Source organism: Falco rusticolus, chromosome 19 (genome assembly GCF_015220075.1).
Source record: "Falco rusticolus isolate bFalRus1 chromosome 19, bFalRus1.pri, whole genome shotgun sequence".
Classification (NCBI taxonomy): domain Eukaryota; kingdom Metazoa; phylum Chordata; class Aves; order Falconiformes; family Falconidae; genus Falco; species Falco rusticolus.
This window is the reverse complement of record NC_051205.1, coordinates 527,259-548,711: the sequence shown is the minus strand read 5'-3', so window position 1 is coordinate 548,711 and position 21,453 is coordinate 527,259. Positions and strand designations below refer to the sequence as shown.

General features: G+C 60.8%; 2 protein-coding genes across 2 annotated transcripts; both read right to left on the bottom strand.

Moving 5' to 3' along the window:
- Window positions 1-390: 390 nt before the first annotated feature.
- LOC119159253 (methanethiol oxidase-like) lies at window positions 391-6,519 on the bottom strand. The gene is made up of 12 exons (XM_037411920.1): window positions 5,962-6,519; window positions 5,488-5,541; window positions 5,009-5,121; window positions 4,107-4,292; window positions 3,466-3,586; window positions 3,193-3,375; window positions 2,679-2,860; window positions 2,250-2,328; window positions 1,839-1,960; window positions 1,646-1,738; window positions 1,278-1,396; window positions 391-634 (listed from the first exon to the last, which is right to left on the bottom strand). Exons 1-12 carry the CDS (start codon window positions 5,963-5,965, stop codon window positions 472-474), a joined length of 1,419 nt encoding a protein of 472 aa, XP_037267817.1. The 5' UTR covers window positions 5,966-6,519; the 3' UTR covers window positions 391-471.
- Window positions 6,520-11,772: 5,253 nt separating this feature from the next.
- LOC119159254 (methanethiol oxidase-like) lies at window positions 11,773-19,569 on the bottom strand. The gene is made up of 12 exons (XM_037411921.1): window positions 17,792-19,569; window positions 17,317-17,370; window positions 16,837-16,949; window positions 15,934-16,119; window positions 15,293-15,413; window positions 15,020-15,202; window positions 14,505-14,687; window positions 14,076-14,150; window positions 13,665-13,786; window positions 13,472-13,564; window positions 13,104-13,222; window positions 11,773-12,461 (listed from the first exon to the last, which is right to left on the bottom strand). Exons 1-12 carry the CDS (start codon window positions 17,964-17,966, stop codon window positions 12,299-12,301), a joined length of 1,587 nt encoding a protein of 528 aa, XP_037267818.1. The 5' UTR covers window positions 17,967-19,569; the 3' UTR covers window positions 11,773-12,298.
- Window positions 19,570-21,453: the final 1,884 nt, after the last annotated feature.

The window sequence follows — 21,453 nt, the reverse complement described above, 5'->3', positions numbered from 1 at the left end:
TCAGGAAGCAGGCACTTCTTTCCAAACCCAAGCGCGTGACAGCCCTGGAGGGATGACGCGGAGCGGCCCCAGCACCGAGAAGCCAGCCAGGAGGCTCTCGTGCCGCGGGAAGAGTGTCCAGGAACGACCTGGCTGAAGAACAGTAACGCCGACAAAGTGGGTGCTTCCCCTCCTTCTGAGGCACCGCACGCTGCACAGCTCCGTACCGCAGCAGCTGCCCCGGCTCTGCTCCGCGCCTCGGGCCCGGGGACCGCTCGGCACTGGGAACAGCGCTGACCACGTGCCCTGTGCCTCCGTGCACTGCTCTGCCTGACCCAGCCCCGCGCGGTGACGCGGAGCTCCCGCAGCTCCTGTCAGCAGAAACCCAGACTCCAGCAAGGCGTGGGGGACCCCCGAACCCAACGATCCTACGCTGCTCCCTGACGGCTGCACCACAGAAGAGAGAGGAGGAGGGAGCCTGTCGCAGGGCGCCTAGGCCAAGATATCGGAGGTGGAGTCTCCGGAAGCGAAGCGGATGTCATGGGCAAGGCAAGGCCCGTTGAGTTCCTTCCCAAAATCCACCAGGAAGTTCTTGTTCACGCACAGGCCGCCCTTCTCAGTGTCCACGTCAATCTGCAGCATGACGGAGCCTTCCCTGCGAGGGAACAAGAGCGCAGCGGTCACAGGCAAGCAAGCCAGGGCCCTGTTCCGGGGCTCCTGCCCGCACCTCCCCGTTCCGTATGGAGGAGGAGGCCGGCTCCTTCACATCTGCTCTTCCGCAGGGAGGAGGGCGCGGAGGCTCCCTTCCAGCGGGGCCACACGCCCGCGCTCACATCTTTTCCCTGAATGCTCGATGGACGCGGGCGAACCGCCGGGAATGACGTGGCAGGCGGGCTGGAGCTTGGCTCTGCGCTGGAGAGAGACCATCGCCCGCTCTGCCAGACCAAAACCTCTGGGGGGGACACCTGGGGAGGCGCTGCCAGAGCGGCCTGGCCTGGCTGCCGGGGCTCCACGGGCGGATCCTCTCCGCCTTCCCGGCTGGAGCGCTCCCGGGCTCTCCCGAGCACAGGCCGGGCACTGCGGCTCCACGCAGGCGGCTGCTGCACCTCGCTCGGCCAGGGGCGCCGGGGTCAGGCGCACGTGAGATCCCGCCCGAGGAAGCTGCGGGGACCACGTTAGGAGGCCCCGTCCCCTGCAGTCACAGAGGTGTCCTCAGAGCCCCCCCAGCGAGGCGCCTTTCCCCTTTGGAACGCAGGGGCCGTGCAAAAGAGGCCTCGCGCCTGCCCAGCGCTTCTCACCTGACCAAGTTCGGGTAGAACTGCTTGTCCCACGTGCTGTAGAAGGAGTTGGTGACGTACAGCCTCTTGCCGTCCACGCTGAGCTGCATTTTACTGGGGCCGCCGTACACTCTCTTGCACTGCAGGCACAACAGACAGCCCTGGCGTTACTGGCTTTTCCCGCAGCAGCCAAGCACAAGCCGGAGCAGGGAGCGGAGCGCAGCGGAGCAGAGCGGCTGCCTCCCCTGCCAGCGCAGGCAAGCGGCCAGCAGCTGCGGGCACACGGGCCGCTGCAGCGGAGACCTGCCCCAGAGCCCGCGGGCAGGGAATTTGCCGAGCAGAGCCCAAGCGCAAAGGACACCAGAGGGCAAAGAGGCCACGGAGCTCACCTTGACCACCAAGGGGTCCGGCTGGCACTTCAGCTCTTCGTCTCTGCACACGGTGACGGGTCCCCCTCTGAGGATGCTGCCTCCCACAAACACCTGGAAGCGAGGCAGGGGGAGACACGTGGCCTTGTCACGCGGCCACCGCCAGACCCTCCTAAGGAACCCAGCGGTGCCAGCCCTTCCGCTCCCGCCTTACCTGCCCCACCAGCCTGGGCTTGCAGGTCTTGGAGAGCTCATACTGGCGGATGTCTCCGTGCAGCCAGTTGCTGAGGTACAGGTACTTGTCATCCGTCGAGATGACGAGGTCCACCGTGAAGGCTAGGGCACACAAACAAAAAGCTCCAGAGAAGGCAGCGCCCACAGAGAACGCGCCTCTCCCTGCCACCCCTGGACGTCGTGCCTATGGTGCACGAGAGCCGCCCGAGCGCGCAGGCTGCAGCTGGGGCAGCGGTGCCTCCTCGGGGTGCGCGCAGCCCCTGCCCCCTCCGACAAGCCTTCTGCCATCTTTGCGCGGCACGGCGCCGCGGGTCAGTGAGGGGTCTCTGCCGGGCTGCATGACACAGCGCTCTGGGAGGGAAAATATAAACACCCCTCGGGGCACACAGACCTGGCATCTTGGGCATAATCCATCCTGTCACGTCCTTGGCTGGTATCCGAATCACCTCCTCTACGGCCCAGTTGTCTCTCTGCACAAGGAACATGGGCACCGCACCGTGAGCGATCCGGGCTGCTCAGGCGAGAGCGCTGCCCGGCACTCGCACGCCTGCGCAGCCAGCAAAGCTGCCGGAGGAAAGCTGCCGCTGCGCCCAGCTACGGCGAGCAGGCACGGCTGGGGCGGCACCGGCCAACAGCAGCAGCAAGGCTGAGCCTCCTCGCTCAGATGAATCCCCCAGCCTAAGGGTCCGGAGCTGGCTCCGCACGCTGCCCTCTCCACACGCCTCCTCCTTTCTCCCCGCCACCCCGCGTTTCTTCGGTGCCTTTCCCAGTCGCCCTGAAGCTCCCCACGGCCGGGTCTCCCCAGCTGCTGGCAGAACACTTGCCTCGCACTGTAGAAGCGGTAGACAATGCCGCTCAGGGCACAGCTGACGTATCCCTCGGCAGCATCGGGGTTGTGGAGGAACTTCACGCTCAGGGGCAGAGAGTCCTCCCCCAGGTCGAAGCACTGGGTGAGGGTGTGGCAGGACAAGTTCCACACGTTCAGGCGGCGCCCAAAGACCCCTGCGGAAAAGGAAGACCACGTCAGAAGATGAGGGGCCACCTGTGGAGACTAATCCCTCCCCAAATGCTCGCACTCGGGGACAGCCCCGGCAGTGACCAGCCAGAGCCTGCAGAGAAGCCGCCGCGCTTGAGGGAGCAGCGGGAGAGGGCAGGGACCAGCCTGGGGTAAGGACAGGCGCTGCACGTCCTGCAGCCGTGCCTCTAGGACGGGCCGTTCGTGGGGACGTCTGCCTGTCCCCCCTCTCCAGCTCCGGCTCTCGCGCTGACGGCCCCGGCAGCCTCCCACCACCCCGCTGAGCTCTGGCTCAGCACTTGCATCCGCATTCCCTCACCTTTCTTCAAGTCATCAGGATTAAACCCACGTCCCGCGCGTTTTGGGACCAGTCCGGCAGAGCTGATGAGAACGTTGTGGCGCGGCTGGTACCAGAAGTCGTATCCAGTCGGGGGGGCTTCACACTCATTCTCCCAGTTCCCCTTCAGCTCAAAGGTCTCTCCATCCAGCACAATGAATCCACCTGGGGCGCAAAAAGGGGACGCACGATCAATCGCGTACTCCGCTTCCAAAGCAGCCCGTTTCCTTGTGGAGTCATCGCCGGGCAAAGTACCTTTCCCGTTGCCAGCTGGGTCTCCCATGTTGGCAATCAGGATGTCACCATTAGGCAGGCTGTGCACTACGCTGAGGTATCCCTTGTTGCACTTCCAGAAGACATCCACCGGCTCAATCATCTGAGGAAAGGTCACACAGACACACACACCTCAGCCGGCGACTGCTCGGCTCATTTCACGCTCCCTGGCAGAGCCTTTGGCCACCAGAGACTCCTGCAAACCTCCGATGCTTGCGGGAGCTTTCGTTCCAAGGACTCCCACTTGCCAGGGGCTGCTCCTCCTTGCAGAGGAGCACAGAAGCCCCTGAGCTGCCCCTCTGCGCAGAGGAGAATGCAGCAACACCGAACCCATCACAGCCTGTCTGTCCACCGCACTGCTGGGGCGGCAGGTGTGGTGCGGGGCGTGACTGCCCACGATTAGGCTCTCTGAACGCAACAGGCGGAGAGAGAGGGACGCAAGGATGAGCAGAGCCTTCCTTGGTCTGGAAAGGAGAGAGCCGAGCGCAAAACGTGACCCAGCTCCCTAAAACCGGGGTAGAAGAGGAAATGAAGACAGAACCCTTCTTCCCTGTGTATTATCCCAGAAGCACCAGTTCCCAACTCCTTCCCAGAAACTTGTCCTTGCGTCACCTGAGGCATACCTTACACAGCTTGGGAGCCCGGCACTGGGAACCCACATCCACCACGTAAATGCGGGAGGAAATCAAACAGGGAAGAATCAGCTTGTTCCTCCTCGGTGTGGCAGTGTCAAAGCAGGCGCAGCCAGCGCTCCACCCCGAGGAATGCAGCTCGTCTTTGAGGTTGGGCATGGGCAGGCGGTGGATCACCTAGGCAGCCAAGGCAGAGTTAGGGTTCGCACAGGGAGGCAGGGAGAAACGGGGACCCTCACGCTGGCAGATGCTTCTGGCTTGGCAGCCTCCACCTGCGCGCCTGGCACTGCCTGCAGAGCTCCGGGACGAGAACACTGCTCCGTGCACTGGCCGCTGCTCCGCGTTAGGGCACGGCGTGCCGCTGAGAGGAGACCGTTCCCCATGCCGAGCAGCCACCCACAGGCTGATCCAGAGCACGTGCTCAGGAGCTCACTAGCAGCACCAAGACTCTCGGGAAGTGAGTTGGGAAGTGAGTCAGAGCCGACCTGTCCCCAGGACACCGAGCCGGAGACGACTCAACCGCAGCCAGGCACACACAGGACAGCGCAAAGACAGCAGGAAGGTGAGTTTGCAGGCAGACAACAGCCCTCTCTCACACGTACAACCGCGGAGAAGCAAGAGAGAGACCTGTTGTGACAGAACTCACCAGGGGTTTCCCAGATGGGTCTTGGCAGGGCATGACCAGGCAGCAGGAGGGAACGGTGGACAGGAGAGAAAATGCCCAAGACAAGAAGGTGCCAGGCATAGAGAGACGCCTGGCATCCCAGGGTGGCTATCAAGCAACCTGGAGTCCCAAGCAAAAAGGAGGAAAGGTCCCGAATGCCGAGGCACCATGAAGCACAGAGCCAGCAGCTGGGCACCATCCCAGGCAAGCGCTGCAGGGACACGGGTACCTGGCAGTAACAGGGAGATCTGGGGTTGAGGTCAATGGTGGCCAGGAAGTCAGGCTGCTCCACGCAGGTTTCCCTGTAGGTGCAGGTCACGTAGGCAACCTCCTCTCTAGGAGCTGCGTAGAAGGAAAGCTTGTGTTAAAGCACGCCGTGAACCAGCCAGGCGGGAAAAGAAAAGCTTCAGCAGACCCTCAGAGAAGACTGAACTCACTTTTCTGGATGCCAAGACCTTCCTACAGGCAGCTGAACGCAACGACCTGCAGCTATTCCATCCCTTCCTCCTTGCGCACTGACAACTGCCCAACCCTGGCTCCGTTACCGACCCAGAGGCACGAGAACAACCACAGCGGAGAAGATCTCCACGGAGGTACCGTCCTGCCCCTTTGGGGGAGGGGACTCGGCACACGTTCACGGGGGTCTCCACTAACAGGGAGCTCTCTCCCAAACACCACCCGCTGCACGACACGCTCGAGAGGACTTGCCTTTCACAGCCTCCGGGCAGGTGGGGTACTCGTAGCACTGAGCTCTGCATCTGTCTGGGTTGGGGAGAAGAATAAAATGAGAAACGTCCACGTCCCAGACGGTGCCTACTCGGAAGCCTCTGTCCCACCCAAGGGACCTTCTCCCACCCCAGCTCTCAACGGGGACCTCTGTGACCGGCCCCTGCTCCGCTTATGGCACTGACGACCCCCCGACCCAGGAGAGGAATCCTCCCTGAAGCGCCACCAGGGCCGTCCCAGAACAGAGAGAACCTTCGGCCCCAGCCGGACAAGGTGCCACACTCCAGTGCCACCCTCTCCTCCCTGCAGCGGAACAGACCTGCCAGTCCCCAGCGGGGACTCGGGTCCAAGGGGGGATGTCCGCAGCCCCCAGGCAGTGGCTGCAGCCCGGTCCAGGATGGAGCCACAAGGCTCGGAGCTGCTGTGGGCTGCGGGAGGCTGCAGAGCATCTCTTACCCATGCTGACGGCCTTCTGGTTCACTCTCCTGGAGCAGAGGTGCTGGGACTGGAGGTGCGGCTCGCTGTCTGCCTCGCCGGAGTGGGATGTGCTGTGCCGAGGCTGCTCCGAGGGGGCCTTATATACAAGGCAAAAGGGTGGGGGGAGAAAGCAGCTGCCAAGGGAGGAGCCATCGCTCCTCGGCGTTTGGGAGGTGCCAGACCAGCGCTGCGGCTTCTTTCCGCCTTGCTAACCACCAATCTAGAGGAAAAATCTGCTGGTGCGTGCAGGTCTTTTCCCTAAACACAGCCTCCTGTATCTGATCCTGGCGCTCTGGTGATCTCCAGTGGACTTCTTCAGGCTCTGGAGGCCCCCATGCCCCGGCCGAGAAACAAGCTCATTGCAGCCATCCCCCGTGCCCAGGTGGCTGCCACACAAATGTGCAGCGGCTGCAAATTCCGCACGAGGGATGAGAAGCCCATCTAGATCAGCGTCCCCACCAGCAGGCTCCTGGAGACAACAACGTGTAAACGTAGAGAGGGCACCAAAGGCACCTCTGAAATCCAGACCCCGAGAGAAGGCACGTCTGTCGGGGGTGAGCTGAAGGCATCACGGTTCCCTGGGCTCCGCTCAGCAAGCCAGCCCAGAGGCGTCTCTACCCAAAAGAGGCTTCTGGAGCCCTGAGGGCTGCAAACTGGGATACAGGGCTCACAAGAGGAGGCAGGGGGCTCCAACAGTGCTGACGGCAGAAGAGACTGGAGGAGCTGCCGGCATCTCCTGAACAGCGAAGGAACACACCAGGCTGGAAATGGGTGCCTGGGCAAAACGCCATCTGCGCCCCTGCTGATGCAGCACCTGCAAGGTCAAGACGTGCCCGTCGCCTCGCAGGTTGGCATCTCCACGGGGGGACGTCAGCCCACCTGTGGGAAATCGGAACCTTTAGGACTCGGGGCAACTCAGCAGAGCAAAACAGTGCCTGGCCAGTAGCTACGTACCCTCCCCACCAGTCTGGTCAAGGAATACCAAAGCCCCACAGCAGGCACCGACACCACAAAGGGCCTGGCACCGGTGCGGCTGTATTACATACAAACTGGACAAAACTGCCACAAAACACCCCTGGGAAGAGCAGAGATCTCTCCTAAAGGGCCTGAGGTGCTGCAGAGAAGAATTTTGGAAGAAGGGTCCCCTCCTGAGACCACCAGCACCCTGGCTGCCACCAGCTGCCAAACTAAAGCAGGAAGAAAACACCAAGCGCCACGGAACGTGAATGAGTATCGTATCTTGTGGAAGAACGCCTCAACCAGTGGGCAAATTACACGGGGTACGTAATTGCTCCACATAGGAATGCAGACACATCTGACAGCGCCATTAAAGCAGCCCTCAGGAGATCCTCATCAGAAGCGATAGCCTGTCTCACTAGGGCTGTAATTAATGGCGCTCTGCTTCCAGAACAGCGCTTTTAACGTGCAACAGGCAGACACGGGAGCAGCCTGGCACCAGCGCCCAGCGCTCGCGCACTGCCCAGAGGCAGGTGGGACCAGCTGGCCAAAGGCCTTGTTTCAGGCAGCAGAAAAGGAGAATAATGGGAGCCTTTGATGCAGGCTGGTGCTCACTCATTCCACAAAGAGCGGACGCTTCATTTTCCAGGCTGACAGGGTGCACGGCCTCAGCGTAGGCTCCAGGGAACACGGACCAGGGGATGCTGCTCACAGAAGGACACCCAGGCCTGACGGGAGGATGCAGCGGCAGCTCTGGTCCAGCAACGAGACCTGTAAGTCCAGCAGCTGAGGCAGGCCAAAGGCAGAGCAGAACACAGCGCGCACTAGCCTGAGCTGAGCTGGAGGCTGAGCGGCCAGCAGGGATCCTGCAGGAATGAGGGGCTGCCTGGCGTTTGCCTAACACCATGGCAGCAAGCCCTCGGTCCGGGAGCAGCTCCACAGCTCGGAGCAGCTCCACACGGCGTCTCCCTCCTCTCTGCTCGCCACTGCTCTGAGCTGGGCACAGCTGCCCATCCTTCTCCAACCAAACCCAACAGAGAGGTTCAGGCAGCGTCCCCGAGGTGCTGCCGCCCTGGTCTGCCCGGCTGGTGGGAAGCACGACCCGGGCCAGCAAAGCACAAGAAGCTCCTGCTCCATCAGGGGCAACTTCAAGCGCGCAGCTGGTGCCTTTAGCGCAATGCTTCTGCTGTCACGATGTGCATGTCTCACTGCACCTTCTTCTCACCCCTGCACACCTGCTAATTAAAAACTTCATTAGTCTTCCGCTCATTAACAAAGTGCGCTGGTCATCCTATTTGGCTTTCCTCGGTGACGTCTTTGGCATCCCTCGCAAAACCAAGCTGCGGGGTGTAGAGTTTTCTCATTAAAACTGATAGTAGGAAGGATAAGAGCAGGCTCAGCAACACCGACGAGCAAGCAAGCGATGGTTAGCAGCGAACGCAGTCGGTGCGGTCTGCTCTCGGCCCAGGAACAGCTCCCTGTGGCAGGCACGGATGGGAAGCCGTGACATGGAGGAGCAATCAGGGGCTTCGCTGGACAGCCCACACGGAGGCGGCAACTGCTCCCCTCCTCCCGACCGTCTCTCCCAACCCTGATAGGGAAGAACACGCTGTAATTTTGATAATGGGCAAGACCAGGTGGCGCAATCTGGCGCAGGCTGGCACAGCCACACAAACGTGTCAGGAGAAGACCCTGCCACACCAAGAACACCAAGTCTGCTCTGGATGCCCAGGCAAGAACTCCCCCGACGACAGGAGCACTCTCCAACCTTCCCCGCCTTCCCCAGGGAAGGCGTTCGCTTCCCGACTCACGTTGCATCACAACACACGTCCACGTGCTGCCTGCAAGGTTGGCTGGAGGCAACGTCAGCGCTTCTCCCTCGAGGCGCCTCTCCGCCTTCGCCCCACCGCGGGGCCGGCCACCCCTTCCCCTCCAAACGCGGCGGTTGCTGCTGCTGTGGGACTCACTGGGGAGGGGGCAGGAAGGTCTGGCCACAAGCACGGCAGCAGCGCCAGCCCCCTCCCCAGCACAGCCCACAGCTACGACTGCACAAACCCATCCAAAAGCCACGTCCTTAGGTTGTCATTTCAGACACCGTGGAATGACAAGTGGCTTCAGGCGGCCACCAAAGGGCCCTGAGTGCGCAGGTGAGTCACTTGTCTGGCAGCGCGGTTTTCTGCCGGATCAGCTCCTTCTCCCGCAGCCGCACAATCGCTCCATCTGGCACAAGAGGAGTGCAGGAGGAGTGGCAGCCCCACGCAGCTGGGGAGGACGGACGAGCAGGACCTGCTCTTTCTCCTCTCCCAGGCCTCTGCCTAAAGACAGGCATTAGCACCTTCCCTGAAAGGTCCCTGCGAGCACTGCAGATCCGACCCCAGGCTTACACAAATGAAATAAAACCCAGAACGGTTGACTTTCCTCCGCTGATGGAGAAGGAAATGCAGACTGGGAATACAAACGCCGAGCAGAGCAGTTTAACTAAACATTTCAGGTTACGCTCCGAGGACTCATTTACGCTCCCCTGGATGAGTTTCTGGTCAGTCTCTATTCATCCTACTAGGAACGTGAAGGCAGAATATGTGTCAGTGGTTTGCTCTTCTATCGCAGGACAGAGTATTTTTATCTATGGTGAAACAACCTAATCGATACCCTTTTCCACTCTCTGCAATAGCCATGATTCCTATGCAAAATACTTTAAGAAACAACCAGAAAGTTACGTTTGCATCCTTATCTCCCCGGCAACTCCCTTAAGGCAAAGAAAGGTCACGTTCATGCTCAGCACAACTTCCACATATTGAGCCCAGCTTCCAAACGCTGAAATGAGCAAATGCTGCAAAAGCACAGCAAAAAGCACGCAGGAGGGTTAGGAGATCGCAGTATCCATCTGTTGCAGCCTAGAGGGGAGGAGATCAAATGTGGGGGTCTTCTGCTGCTAAGAGTTAATATAGGCTGGGATTAATTCTTGCCTCTGTTGCTATCCAGAAGGAGAGGGAAAACTGAAGGCTCATCTGAAAAGAAGACCTGGGGCAGAACGGAGTGGGCAGAACGGAGCACTCGTAACGGCTGCACCGCCAACAGGTTTTGTCAGGACGCCGGTTCCCAGTCCTGTAGCTACAAGTCTCGTCTTAACTGGGTGCATTAATGAGCAGCGCAGCCTAAGGATGCTCTCAGCTCCTCATCACGTGCCACCCTCCCTCTGAGCTGGTGCCCCAGCACAAAGCACTTCTGCGACCTCTTGGAAGCTGCAAAGGGCTTGAGGGTGCTGGTGCCAGGGAGAAGCACGTCCTCCCAAGAACCGCTGGAGAGAACAGTCGGAGCAGCCAAGGCCAGCCACCCCAACTCACCGCCTCCCCACACCAGGTGCATGCGGCCGCCGCAGCCACACCGCATCCCACGTTCCCGGGATAACTCACGCGCAAGCACGTGGAACGGCCCCCGCTCCCTGGAACGCGGCTATTGGGCCCCAAGGACCCGGGACAGCCCTTGGGGGGGTGGACGAGCTGGCTGCTAGTGGCAGAGACACGGCGGGGGCAGAGCAGGGCCTGGCGGTGGGTCGAGGGTCTGGGTCACCGCTGCAGCGCTGCCCCTTGACCTTCACGGCCCCATGCAGCCCCGAGCCCCGGCCGAGCCCTCGCCTCGCTGCGCGGCCACCTGCAAGTCAGGGCGGGCGGTGGGAGCGCCAGGGATGGGTGCCTGCGGGCCGGGGTCGCCCTCCCACCCGTGGAGAGGCGGCAGCACCTCTGCCGAGACACCCGCTGTGGAGGGTCTGCGGGGCGGCGAGAGCGGGCACCTTCCAAATCCACCTCACCAGCAGGGACGCCCCCGAGGAGACCCTCCATCGAGGCACGCTGGGGGCCAGACCGCGGTGCCACGCTCAAGCGATCGTGATGCTGAACAGCAGCACCCCAGGGTGCACAACAGGCGTAGCAACGTGTTTGCCCAAGAGAACCGTGAAGGAAGTAAATGAGTTTGTATTCTTCCAAGGTAAACACATAACAGGCTAACAGCTAGAAGGATCCTCTTTACATTCTAATTTTTGCAAACTCCAAGCCAATTATGGCTTTGGCTGCAAAGTGCACCCTTGTGAAGATGCTCAAGGTGAGTGGGGTTCATGTGAAGCCACGTGGGTGTGCAGCAGGTCTTGGAGGACGGCGGTCGCTGTCCCGTGTAGCACACGGGCTTACACCGTGTGACTGCGATTTGGCTTCTCACGCAGCACACGATAAACAGGAGGATGATTTACAGCTCCGGTAACTACATCTTGCTTTTGTGAAACAACAGTGAAAGAGAACAGCCAAATAAGAACTTTTAAGGACTGAGGTCACTTTGTAGGTCCTTTGGGTGAAAACACTAACTTTCCTTTCTCAACTGAGTTACGACTCTGCTGTCCGTGTGAACTGAGCAAGCTGAAAGCAATCTTCTCTCCAGCAGTGTGCCAGCCACTTAACACAAGGGATTTCACTGGAGTGGCTACTAAAAGTATTCTTTCAGACCTTCATGCGTGGTAAAGCAAGCCCTACTAAAACCAAACGGTTGGCTTGGGCGATCACAACACTACATTACTTTGACAAGGGATGTTCATTTGTGGCAGAAAAACAAATGGTTGGCAAGTTGCCCTATGAAACATGTCCCTGCAAGAATGAACACGAGAGAAGAACAAGCAAAGACGGCCACGACTGGAGACTTCCAGGAAGACGAACTGGCACTCTTGCAAAACCAGTGCCCTGTCTCAGGGATCTTCAAAACCCTGATCTTATCATTAACTACTGCTGGCATTTTCCCCTGAAATAAATTGGAAAGGCTTTGGTGAAACAAGACGCATGAAGATGTAGCTGATGCGAAGGACAATTTTATTCATGTTTAAAGCAGAAGACAGGAGCAAACCGGTGTCAGGAAGCAGGCACTTCTTTCCAAACCCAAGCGCGTGACAGCCCTGGAGGGATGACGCGGAGCGGCCCCAGCACCGAGAAGCCAGCCAGGAGGCTCTCGTGCCGCGGGAAGAGTGTCCAGGAACGACCTGGCTGAAGAACAGTAACGCCGACAAAGTGGGTGCTTCCCCTCCTTCTGAGGCACCGCACGCTGCACAGCTCCGTACCGCAGCAGCTGCCCCGGCTCTGCTCCGCGCCTCGGGCCCGGGGACCGCTCGGCACTGGGAACAGCGCTGACCACGTGCCCTGTGCCTCCGTGCACTGCTCTGCCTGACCCAGCCCCGCGCGGTGACGCGGAGCTCCCGCAGCTCCTGTCAGCAGAAACCCAGACTCCAGCAAGGCGTGGGGACCCCCGAACCCAACGATCCTACGCTGCTCCCTGACGGCTGCACCACAGAAGAGAGAGGAGGAGGGAGCCTGTCGCAGGGCGCCTAGGCCAAGATATCGGAGGTGGAGTCTCCGGAAGCGAAGCGGATGTCATGGGCAAGGCAAGGCCCGTTGAGTTCCTTCCCAAAATCCACCAGGAAGTTCTTGTTCACGCACAGGCCGCCCTTCTCAGTGTCCACGTCAATCTGCAGCATGACGGAGCCTTCCCTGCGAGGGAACAAGAGCGCAGCGGTCACAGGCAAGCAAGCCAGGGCCCTGTTCCGGGGCTCCTGCCCGCACCTCCCCGTTCCGTATGGAGGAGGAGGCCGGCTCCTTCACATCTGCTCTTCCGCAGGGAGGAGGGCGCGGAGGCTCCCTTCCAGCGGGGCCACACGCCCGCGCTCACATCTTTTCCCTGAATGCTCGATGGACGCGGGCGAACCGCCGGGAATGACGTGGCAGGCGGGCTGGAGCTTGGCTCTGCGCTGGAGAGAGACCATCGCCCGCTCTGCCAGACCAAAACCTCTGGGGGGACACCTGGGGAGGCGCTGCCAGAGCGGCCTGGCCTGGCTGCCGGGGCTCCACGGGCGGATCCTCTCCGCCTTCCCGGCTGGAGCGCTCCCGGGCTCTCCCGAGCACAGGCCGGGCACTGCGGCTCCACGCAGGCGGCTGCTGCACCTCGCTCGGCCAGGGGCGCCGGGGTCAGGCGCACGTGAGATCCCGCCCGAGGAAGCTGCGGGGACCACGTTAGGAGGCCCCGTCCCCTGCAGTCACAGAGGTGTCCTCAGAGCCCCCCCAGCGAGGCGCCTTTCCCCTTTGGAACGCAGGGGCCGTGCAAAAGAGGCCTCGCGCCTGCCCAGCGCTTCTCACCTGACCAAGTTCGGGTAGAACTGCTTGTCCCACGTGCTGTAGAAGGAGTTGGTGACGTACAGCCTCTTGCCGTCCACGCTGAGCTGCATTTTACTGGGGCCGCCGTACACTCTCTTGCACTGCAGGCACAACAGACAGCCCTGGCGTTACTGGCTTTTCCCGCAGCAGCCAAGCACAAGCCGGAGCAGGGAGCGGAGCGCAGCGGAGCAGAGCGGCTGCCTCCCCTGCCAGCGCAGGCAAGCGGCCAGCAGCTGCGGGCACACGGGCCGCTGCAGCGGAGACCTGCCCCAGAGCCCGCGGGCAGGGAATTTGCCGAGCAGAGCCCAAGCGCAAAGGACACCAGAGGGCAAAGAGGCCACGGAGCTCACCTTGACCACCAAGGGGTCCGGCTGGCACTTCAGCTCTTCGTCTCTGCACACGGTGACGGGTCCCCCTCTGAGGATGCTGCCTCCCACAAACACCTGGAAGCGAGGCAGGGGGAGACACGTGGCCTTGTCACGCGGCCACCGCCAGACCCTCCTAAGGAGCGCAGCGGTGCCAGCCCTTCCGCTCCCGCCTTACCTGCCCCACCAGCCTGGGCTTGCAGGTCTTGGAGAGCTCATACTGGCGGATGTCTCCGTGCAGCCAGTTGCTGAGGTACAGGTACTTGTCATCCGTCGAGATGACGAGGTCCACCGTGAAGGCTAGGGCACACAAACAAAAAGCTCCAGAGAAGGCAGCGCCCACAGAGAACGCGCCTCTCCCTGCCACCCCTGGACGTCGTGCCTATGGTGCACGAGAGCCGCCCGAGTGCGCAGGCTGCAGCTGGGGCAGCGGTGCCTCCTCGGGATGCGCGCAGCCCCTGCCCCCTCCGACAAGCCTTCTGCCATCTTTGCGCGGCACGGCGCCGCGGGTCAGTGAGGGGTCTCTGCCGGGCTGCATGACACAGCGCTCTGGGAGGGAAAATATAAACACCCCTCGGGGCACACAGACCTGGCATCTTGGGCATAATCCATCCTGTCACGTCCTTGGCTGGTATCCGAATCACCTCCTCTACGGCCCAGTTGTCTCTCTGCACAAGGAACATGGGCACCGCACCGTGAGCGATCCGGGCTGCTCAGGCGAGAGCGCTGCCCGGCACTCGCACGCCTGCGCAGCCAGCAAAGCTGCCGGAGGAAAGCTGCCGCTGCGCCCAGCTACGGCGAGCAGGCACGGCTGGGGCGGCACCGGCCAACAGCAGCAGCAAGGCTGAGCCTCCTCGCTCAGATGAATCCCCCAGCCTAAGGGTCCGGAGCTGGCTCCGCACGCTGCCCTCTCCACACGCCTCCTCCTTTCTCCCCGCCACCCCGCGTTTCTTCGGTGCCTTTCCCAGTCGCCCTGAAGCTCCCCACGGCCGGGTCTCCCCAGCTGCTGGCAGAACACTTGCCTCGCACTTGTAGAAGCGGTAGACAATGCCGCTCAGGGCACAGCTGACGTATCCCTCGGCAGCATCGGGGTTGTGGAGGAACTTCACGCTCAGGGGCAGAGAGTCCTCCCCCAGGTCGAAGCACTGGGTGAGGGTGTGGCAGGACAAGTTCCACACGTTCAGGCGGCGCCCAAAGACCCCTGCGGAAAAGGAAGACCACGTCAGAAGATGAGGGGCCACCTGTGGAGACTAATCCCTCCCCAAATGCTCGCACTCGGGGACAGCCCCGGCAGTGACCAGCCAGAGCCTGCAGAGAAGCCGCCGCGCTTGAGGGAGCAGCGGGAGAGGGCAGGGACCAGCCTGGGGTAAGGACAGGCGCTGCACGTCCTGCAGCCGTGCCTCTAGGACGGGCCGTTCGTGGGGACGTCTGCCTGTCCCCCCTCTCCAGCTCCGGCTCTCGCGCTGACGGCCCCGGCAGCCTCCCACCACCCCGCTGAGCTCTGGCTCAGCACTTGCATCCGCATTCCCTCACCTTTCTTCAAGTCGTCAGGATTAAACCCGCGTCCCGCGCGTTTTGGGACCAGTCCGGCAGAGCTGATGAGAACGTTGTGGCGCGGCTGGTACCAGAAGTCGTATCCAGTCGGGGGGGCTTCACACTCATTCTCCCAGTTCCCCTTCAGCTCAAAGGTCTCTCCATCCAGCACAATGAATCCACCTGGGGCGCAAAAAGGGGACGCACGATCAATCGCGTACTCCGCTTCCAAAGCAGCCCGTTTCCTTGTGGAGTCATCGCCGGGCAAAGTACCTTTCCCGTTGCCAGCTGGGTCTCCCATGTTGGCAATCAGGATGTCACCATTAGGCAGGCTGTGCACTACGCTGAGGTATCCCTTGTTGCACTTCCAGAAGACATCCACTGGCTCAATCATCTGATAAAAGGTCACAGAGACACACACACCTCAGCCGGCGACTGCTCGGCTCATTTCACGCTCCCTGGCAGAGCCTTTGGCCACCAGAGACTCCTGCAAACCTCCGATGCTTGCGGGAGCTTTCGTTCCAAGGACTCCCACTTGCCAGGGGCTGCTCCTCCTTGCAGAGGAGCACAGAAGCCCCTGAGCTGCCCCTCTGCGCAGAGGAGAATGCAGCAACACCGAACCCATCACAGCCTGTCTGTCCACCGCACTGCTGGGGCGGCAGGTGTGGTGCGGGGCGTGACTGCCCACGATTAGGCTCTCTGAACGCAACAGGCGGAGAGAGAGGGACGCAAGGATGAGCAGAGCCTTCCTTGGTCTGGAAAGGAGAGAGCCGAGCGGAAAACGTGACCCAGCTCCCTAAAACCGGGGTAGAAGAGGAAATGAAGACAGAACCCTTCTTCCCTGTGTATTATCCCAGAAGCACCAGTTCCCAACTCCTTCCCAGAAACTTGTCCTTGCGTCACCTGAGGCATACCTTACACAGCTTGGGAGCCCGGCACTGGGAACCCACATCCACCACGTAAATGCGGGAGGAAATCAAACAGGGAAGAATCAGCTTGTTCCTCCTCGGTGTGGCAGTGTCAAAGCAGGCGCAGCCAGCGCTCCACCCCGAGGAATGCAGCTCGTCTTTGAGGTTGGGCATGGGCAGGCGGTGGATCACCTAGGCAGCCAAGGCAGAGTTAGGGTTCGCACAGGGAGGCAGGGAGAAACGGGGACCCTCACGCTGGCAGATGCTTCTGGCTTGGCAGCCTCCACCTGCGTGCCTGGCACTGCCTGCAGAGCTCCGGGACGAGAACACTGCTCCGTGCACTGGCCGCTGCTCCGCGTTAGGGCACGGCGTGCCGCTGAGAGGAGACCGTTCCCCATGCCGAGCAGCCACCCACAGGCTGATCCAGAGCACGTGCTCAGGAGCTCACTAGCAGCACCAAGACTCTCGGGAAGTGAGTTGGGAAGTGAGTCAGAGCCGACCTGTCCCCAGGACACCGAGCCGGAGACGACTCAACCGCAGCCAGGCACACACAGGACAGCGCAAAGACAGCAGGAAGGTGAGTTTGCAGGCAGACAACAGCCCTCTCTCACACGTACAACCGCGGAGAAGCAAGAGAGAGACCTGTTGTGACAGAACTCACCAGGGGTTTCCCAGATGGGTCTTGGCAGGGCATGACCAGGCAGCAGGAGGGAACGGTGGACAGGAGAGAAAAATGCCCAAGACAAGAAGGTGCCAGGCATAGAGAGACGCCTGGCATCCCAGGGTGGCTATCAAGCAACCTGGAGTCCCAAGCAAAAAGGAGGAAAGGTCCCGAATGCCGAGGCACCATGAAGCACAGAGCCAGCAGCTGGGCACCATCCCAGGCAAGCGCTGCAGGGACACGGGTACCTGGCAGTAACAGGGAGATCTGGGGTTGAGGTCAATGGTGGCCAGGAAGTCAGGCTGCTCCACGCAGGTTTCCCTGTAGGTGCAGGTCACGTAGGCAACCTCCTCTCTAGGAGCTGCGTAGAAGGAAAGCTTGTGTTAAAGCACGCCGTGAACCAGCCAGGCGGGAAAAGAAAAGCTTCAGCAGACCCTCAGAGAAGACTGAACTCACTTTTCTGGATGCCAAGACCTTCCTACAGGCAGCTGAACGCAACGACCTGCAGCTATTCCATCCCTTCCTCCTTGCGCACTGACAACTGCCCAACCCTGGCTCCGTTACCGACCCAGAGGCACGAGAACAACCACAGCGGAGAAGATCTCCACGGAGGTACCGTCCTGCCCCTTTGGGGGAGGGGACTCGGCACACGTTCACGGGGGTCTCCACTAACAGGGAGCTCTCTCCCAAACACCACCCGCTGCACGACACTGCTCGAGAGGACTTGCCTTTCACAGCCTCCGGGCAGGTGGGGTACTCGTAGCACTGAGCTCTGCATCTGTCTGGGTTGGGGAGAAGAATAAAATGAGAAACGTCCACGTCCCAGACGGTGCCTACTCGGAAGCCTCTGTCCCACCCAAGGGACCTTCTCCCACCCCAGCTCTCAACGGGGACCTCTGTGACCGGCCCCTGCTCCGCTTATGGCACTGACGACCCCCCGACCCAGGAGAGGAATCCTCCCTGAAGCGCCACCAGGGCCGTCCCAGAACAGAGAGAACCTTCGGCCCCAGCCGGACAAGGTGCCACACTCCAGTGCCACCCCTCTCCTCCCTGCAGCGGAACAGACCTGCCAGTCCCCAGCGGGGACTCGGGTCCAAGGGGGGATGTCCGCAGCCCCCAGGCAGTGGCTGCAGCCCGGTCCAGGATGGAGCCACAAGGCTCGGAGCTGCTGTGGGCTGCGGGAGGCTGCAGAGCATCGCTTACCCATGCTGACGGCCTTCTGGTTCACTCTCCTGGAGCAGAGGTGCTGGGACTGGAGGTGCGGCTCGCTGTCTGCCTCGCCGGAGTGGGATGTGCTGTGCCGAGGCTGCTCCGAGGGGGCCTTATATACAAGGCAAAAGGGTGGGGGGGAGAAAGCAGCTGCCAAGGGAGGAGCCATCGCTCCTCGGCGTTTGGGAGGTGCCAGACCAGCGCTGCGGCTTCTTTCCGCCTTGCTAACCACCAATCTAGAGGAAAAATCTGCTGGTGCGTGCAGGTCTTTTCCCTAAACACAGCCTCCCGTATCTGATCCTGGCGCTCTGGTGATCTCCAGTGGACTTCTTCAGGCTCTGGAGGCCCCCATGCCCCGGCCGAGAAACAAGCTCATTGCAGCCATCCCCCGTGCCCAGGTGGCTGCCACACAAATGTGCAGCGGCTGCAAATTCCGCACGAGGGATGAGAAGCCCATCTAGATCAGCGTCCCCACCAGCAGGCTCCTGGAGACAACAACGTGTAAACGTAGAGAGGGCACCAAAGGCACCTCTGAAATCCAGACCCCGAGAGAAGGCACGTCTGTCGGGGGGTGAGCTGAAGGCATCACGGGTTCCCTGGGCTCCGCTCAGCAAGCCAGCCCAGAGGCGCCTCTACCCAAAAGAGGCTTCTGGAGCCCTGAGGGCTGCAAACTGGGATACAGGGCTCACAAGAGGAGGCAGGGGGCTCCAACAGTGCTGACGGCAGAAGAGACTGGAGGAGCTGCCGGCATCTCCTGAACAGCGAAGGAACACACCAGGCTGGAAATGGGTGCCTGGGCAAACGCCATCTGCGCCCCTGCTGATGCAGCACCTGCAAGGTCAAGACGTGCCCGTCGCCTCGCAGGTTGGCATCTCCACGGGGGGACGTCAGCCCACCTGTGGGAAATCGGAACCTTTAGGACTCGGGGCAACTCAGCAGAGCAAAACAGTGCCTGGCCAGTAGCTACGTACCCTCCCCACCAGTCTGGTCAAGGAATACCAAAGCCCCACAGCAGGCACCGACACCACAAAGGGCCTGGCACCGGTGCGGCTGTATTACATACAAACTGGACAAAACTGCCACAAAACACCCCTGGGAAGAGCAGAGATCTCTCCTAAAGGGCCTGAGGTGCTGCAGAGAAGAATTTTGGAAGAAGGGTCCCCTCCTGAGACCACCAGCACCCTGGCTGCCACCAGCTGCCAAACTAAAGCAGGAAGAAAACACCAAGCGCCACGGAACGTGAATGAGTATCGTATCTTGTGGAAGAACGCCTCAACCAGTGGGCAAATTACACGGGGTACGTAATTGCTCCACATAGGAATGCAGAAACATCTGACAGCGCCATTAAAGCAGCCCTCAGGAGATCCTCATCAGAAGAGATAGCCTGTCTCACTAGGGCTGTAATTAATGGCGCTCTGCTTCCAGAACAGCGCTTTTAACGTGCAACAGGCAGACACGGGAGCAGCCTGGCACCAGCGCCCAGCGCTCGCGCACTGCCCAGAGGCAGGTGGGACCAGCTGGCCAAAGGCCTTGTTTCAGGCAGCAGAAAAGGAGAATAATGGGAGCCTTTGATGCAGGCTCGTGCTCACTCATTCCACAAAGAGCGGACACTTCATTTTCCAGGCTGACAGGGTGCACGGCCTCAGCGTAGGCTCCAGGGAACACGGACCAGGGGATGCTGCTCACCGAAGGACACCCAGGCCTGACGGGAGGATGCAGCGGCAGCTCTGGTCCAGCAACGAGACCTGTAAGTCCAGCAGCTGAGGCAGGCCAAAGGCAGAGCAGACCACAGCGTGCACTAGCCTGAGCTGAGCTGGAGGCTGAGCGGCCAGCAGGGATCCTGCAGGAATGAGGGGCTGCCTGGTGTTTGCCTAACACCATGGCAGCAAGCCCTCGGTCCGGGAGCAGCTCCACAGCTCGGAGCAGCTCCACACGGCGTCTCCCTCCTCTCTGCTCACCACTGCTCTGAGCTGGGCACAGCTGCCCATCCTTCTCCAACCAAACCCAACAGAGAGGTTCAGGCAGTGTCCCCAAGGTGCTGCCGCCCTGGTCTGCCCGGCTGGTGGGAAGCACGACCCGGGCCAGCGAAGCACAAAAAGCTCCTGCTCCATCAGGGGCAACTTCAAGCGCGCAGCTGGTGCCTTTAGCGCAATGCTTCTGCTGTCACGATGTGCATGTCTCACTGCACCTTCTTCTCACCCCTGCACACCTGCTAATTAAAAACTTCATTAGTCTTCCGCTCATTAACAAAGTGCGCTGGTCATCCTATTTGGCTTTCCTCGGTGACGTCTTTGGCATCCCTCGCAAAACCAAGCTGCGGGGTGTAGAGTTTTCTCATTAAAACTGATAGTAGGAAGGATAAGAGCAGGCTCAGCAACACCGACGAGCAAGCAAGCGATGGTTAGCAGCGAACGCAGTCGGTGCGGTCTGCTCTCGGCCCAGGAACAGCTCCCTGTGGCAGGCACGGATGGGAAGCCGTGACATGGAGGAGCAATCAGGGGCTTCGCTGGACAGCCCACACGGAGGCGGCAACTGCTCCCCTCCTCCCGACCGTCTCTCCCAACCCTGATAGGGAAGAACACGCTGTAATTTTGATAATGGGCAAGACCAGGTGGCGCAATCTGGCGCAGGCTGGCACAGCACACAAACGCATCAGGAGAAGACCCTGCCACACCAAGAACACCAAGTCTGCTCTGGATGCCCAGGCAAGAACTCCCCCGACGACAGGAGCACTCTCCAACCTTCCCCGCCTTCCCCAGGGAAGGCGTTCGCTTCCCGACTCACGCTGCATCACAACACACGTCCACGTGCTGCCTGCAAGGTTGGCTGGAGGCAACGTCAGCGCTTCTCCCTCGAGGCGCCTCTCCGCCTTCGCCCCACCGCGGGGCCGGCCACCCCTTCCCCTCCAAACGCGGCAGTTGCTGCTGCTGTGGGACTCACTGGGGAGGGGGCAGGAAGGTCTGGCCACAAGCACGGCAGCAGCGCCAGCCCCCTCCCCAGCACAGCCCACAGCTACGACTGCACAAACCCATCCAAAAGCCACGTCCTTAGGTTGTCATTTCAGACACCGTGGAATGACAAGTGGCTTCAGGCAGCCACCAAAGGGCCCTGAGTGTGCAGGTGAGTCACTTGTCTGGCAGCGCGGTTTTCTGCCGGATCAGCTCCTTCTCCCGCAGCCGCACAATCGCTCCATCTGGCACAAGAGGAGTGCAGGAGGAGTGGCAGCCCCACGCAGCTGGGGAGGACGGACGAGCAGGACCTGCTCTTTCTCCTCTCCCAGGCCTCTGCCTAAAGACAGGCATTAGCACCTTCCCTGAAAGGTCCCTGCGAGCACTGCAGATCCGACCCCAGGCTTACACAAATGAAATAAAACCCAGAACGGTTGACTTTCCTCCACTGATGGAGAAGGAAATGCAGACTGGGAATACAAACGCCGAGCAGAGCAGTTTAACTAAACATTTCAGGTTACACTCCAAGGACTCATGTACGCTTCTCTGTACATAACAACACTTCCCTGCACTCGTGGACTCAAAAGCAGGAGCTCAGTCTTCACCAGAGAAGATAACTCAAGGTAGCAGACCAAGAAATAGGGGGGGTTTGGTGGTGACTCTCATCACAGCTGCTCTGGCTTCACTTCAGCAGTAAATGTTCTCCAT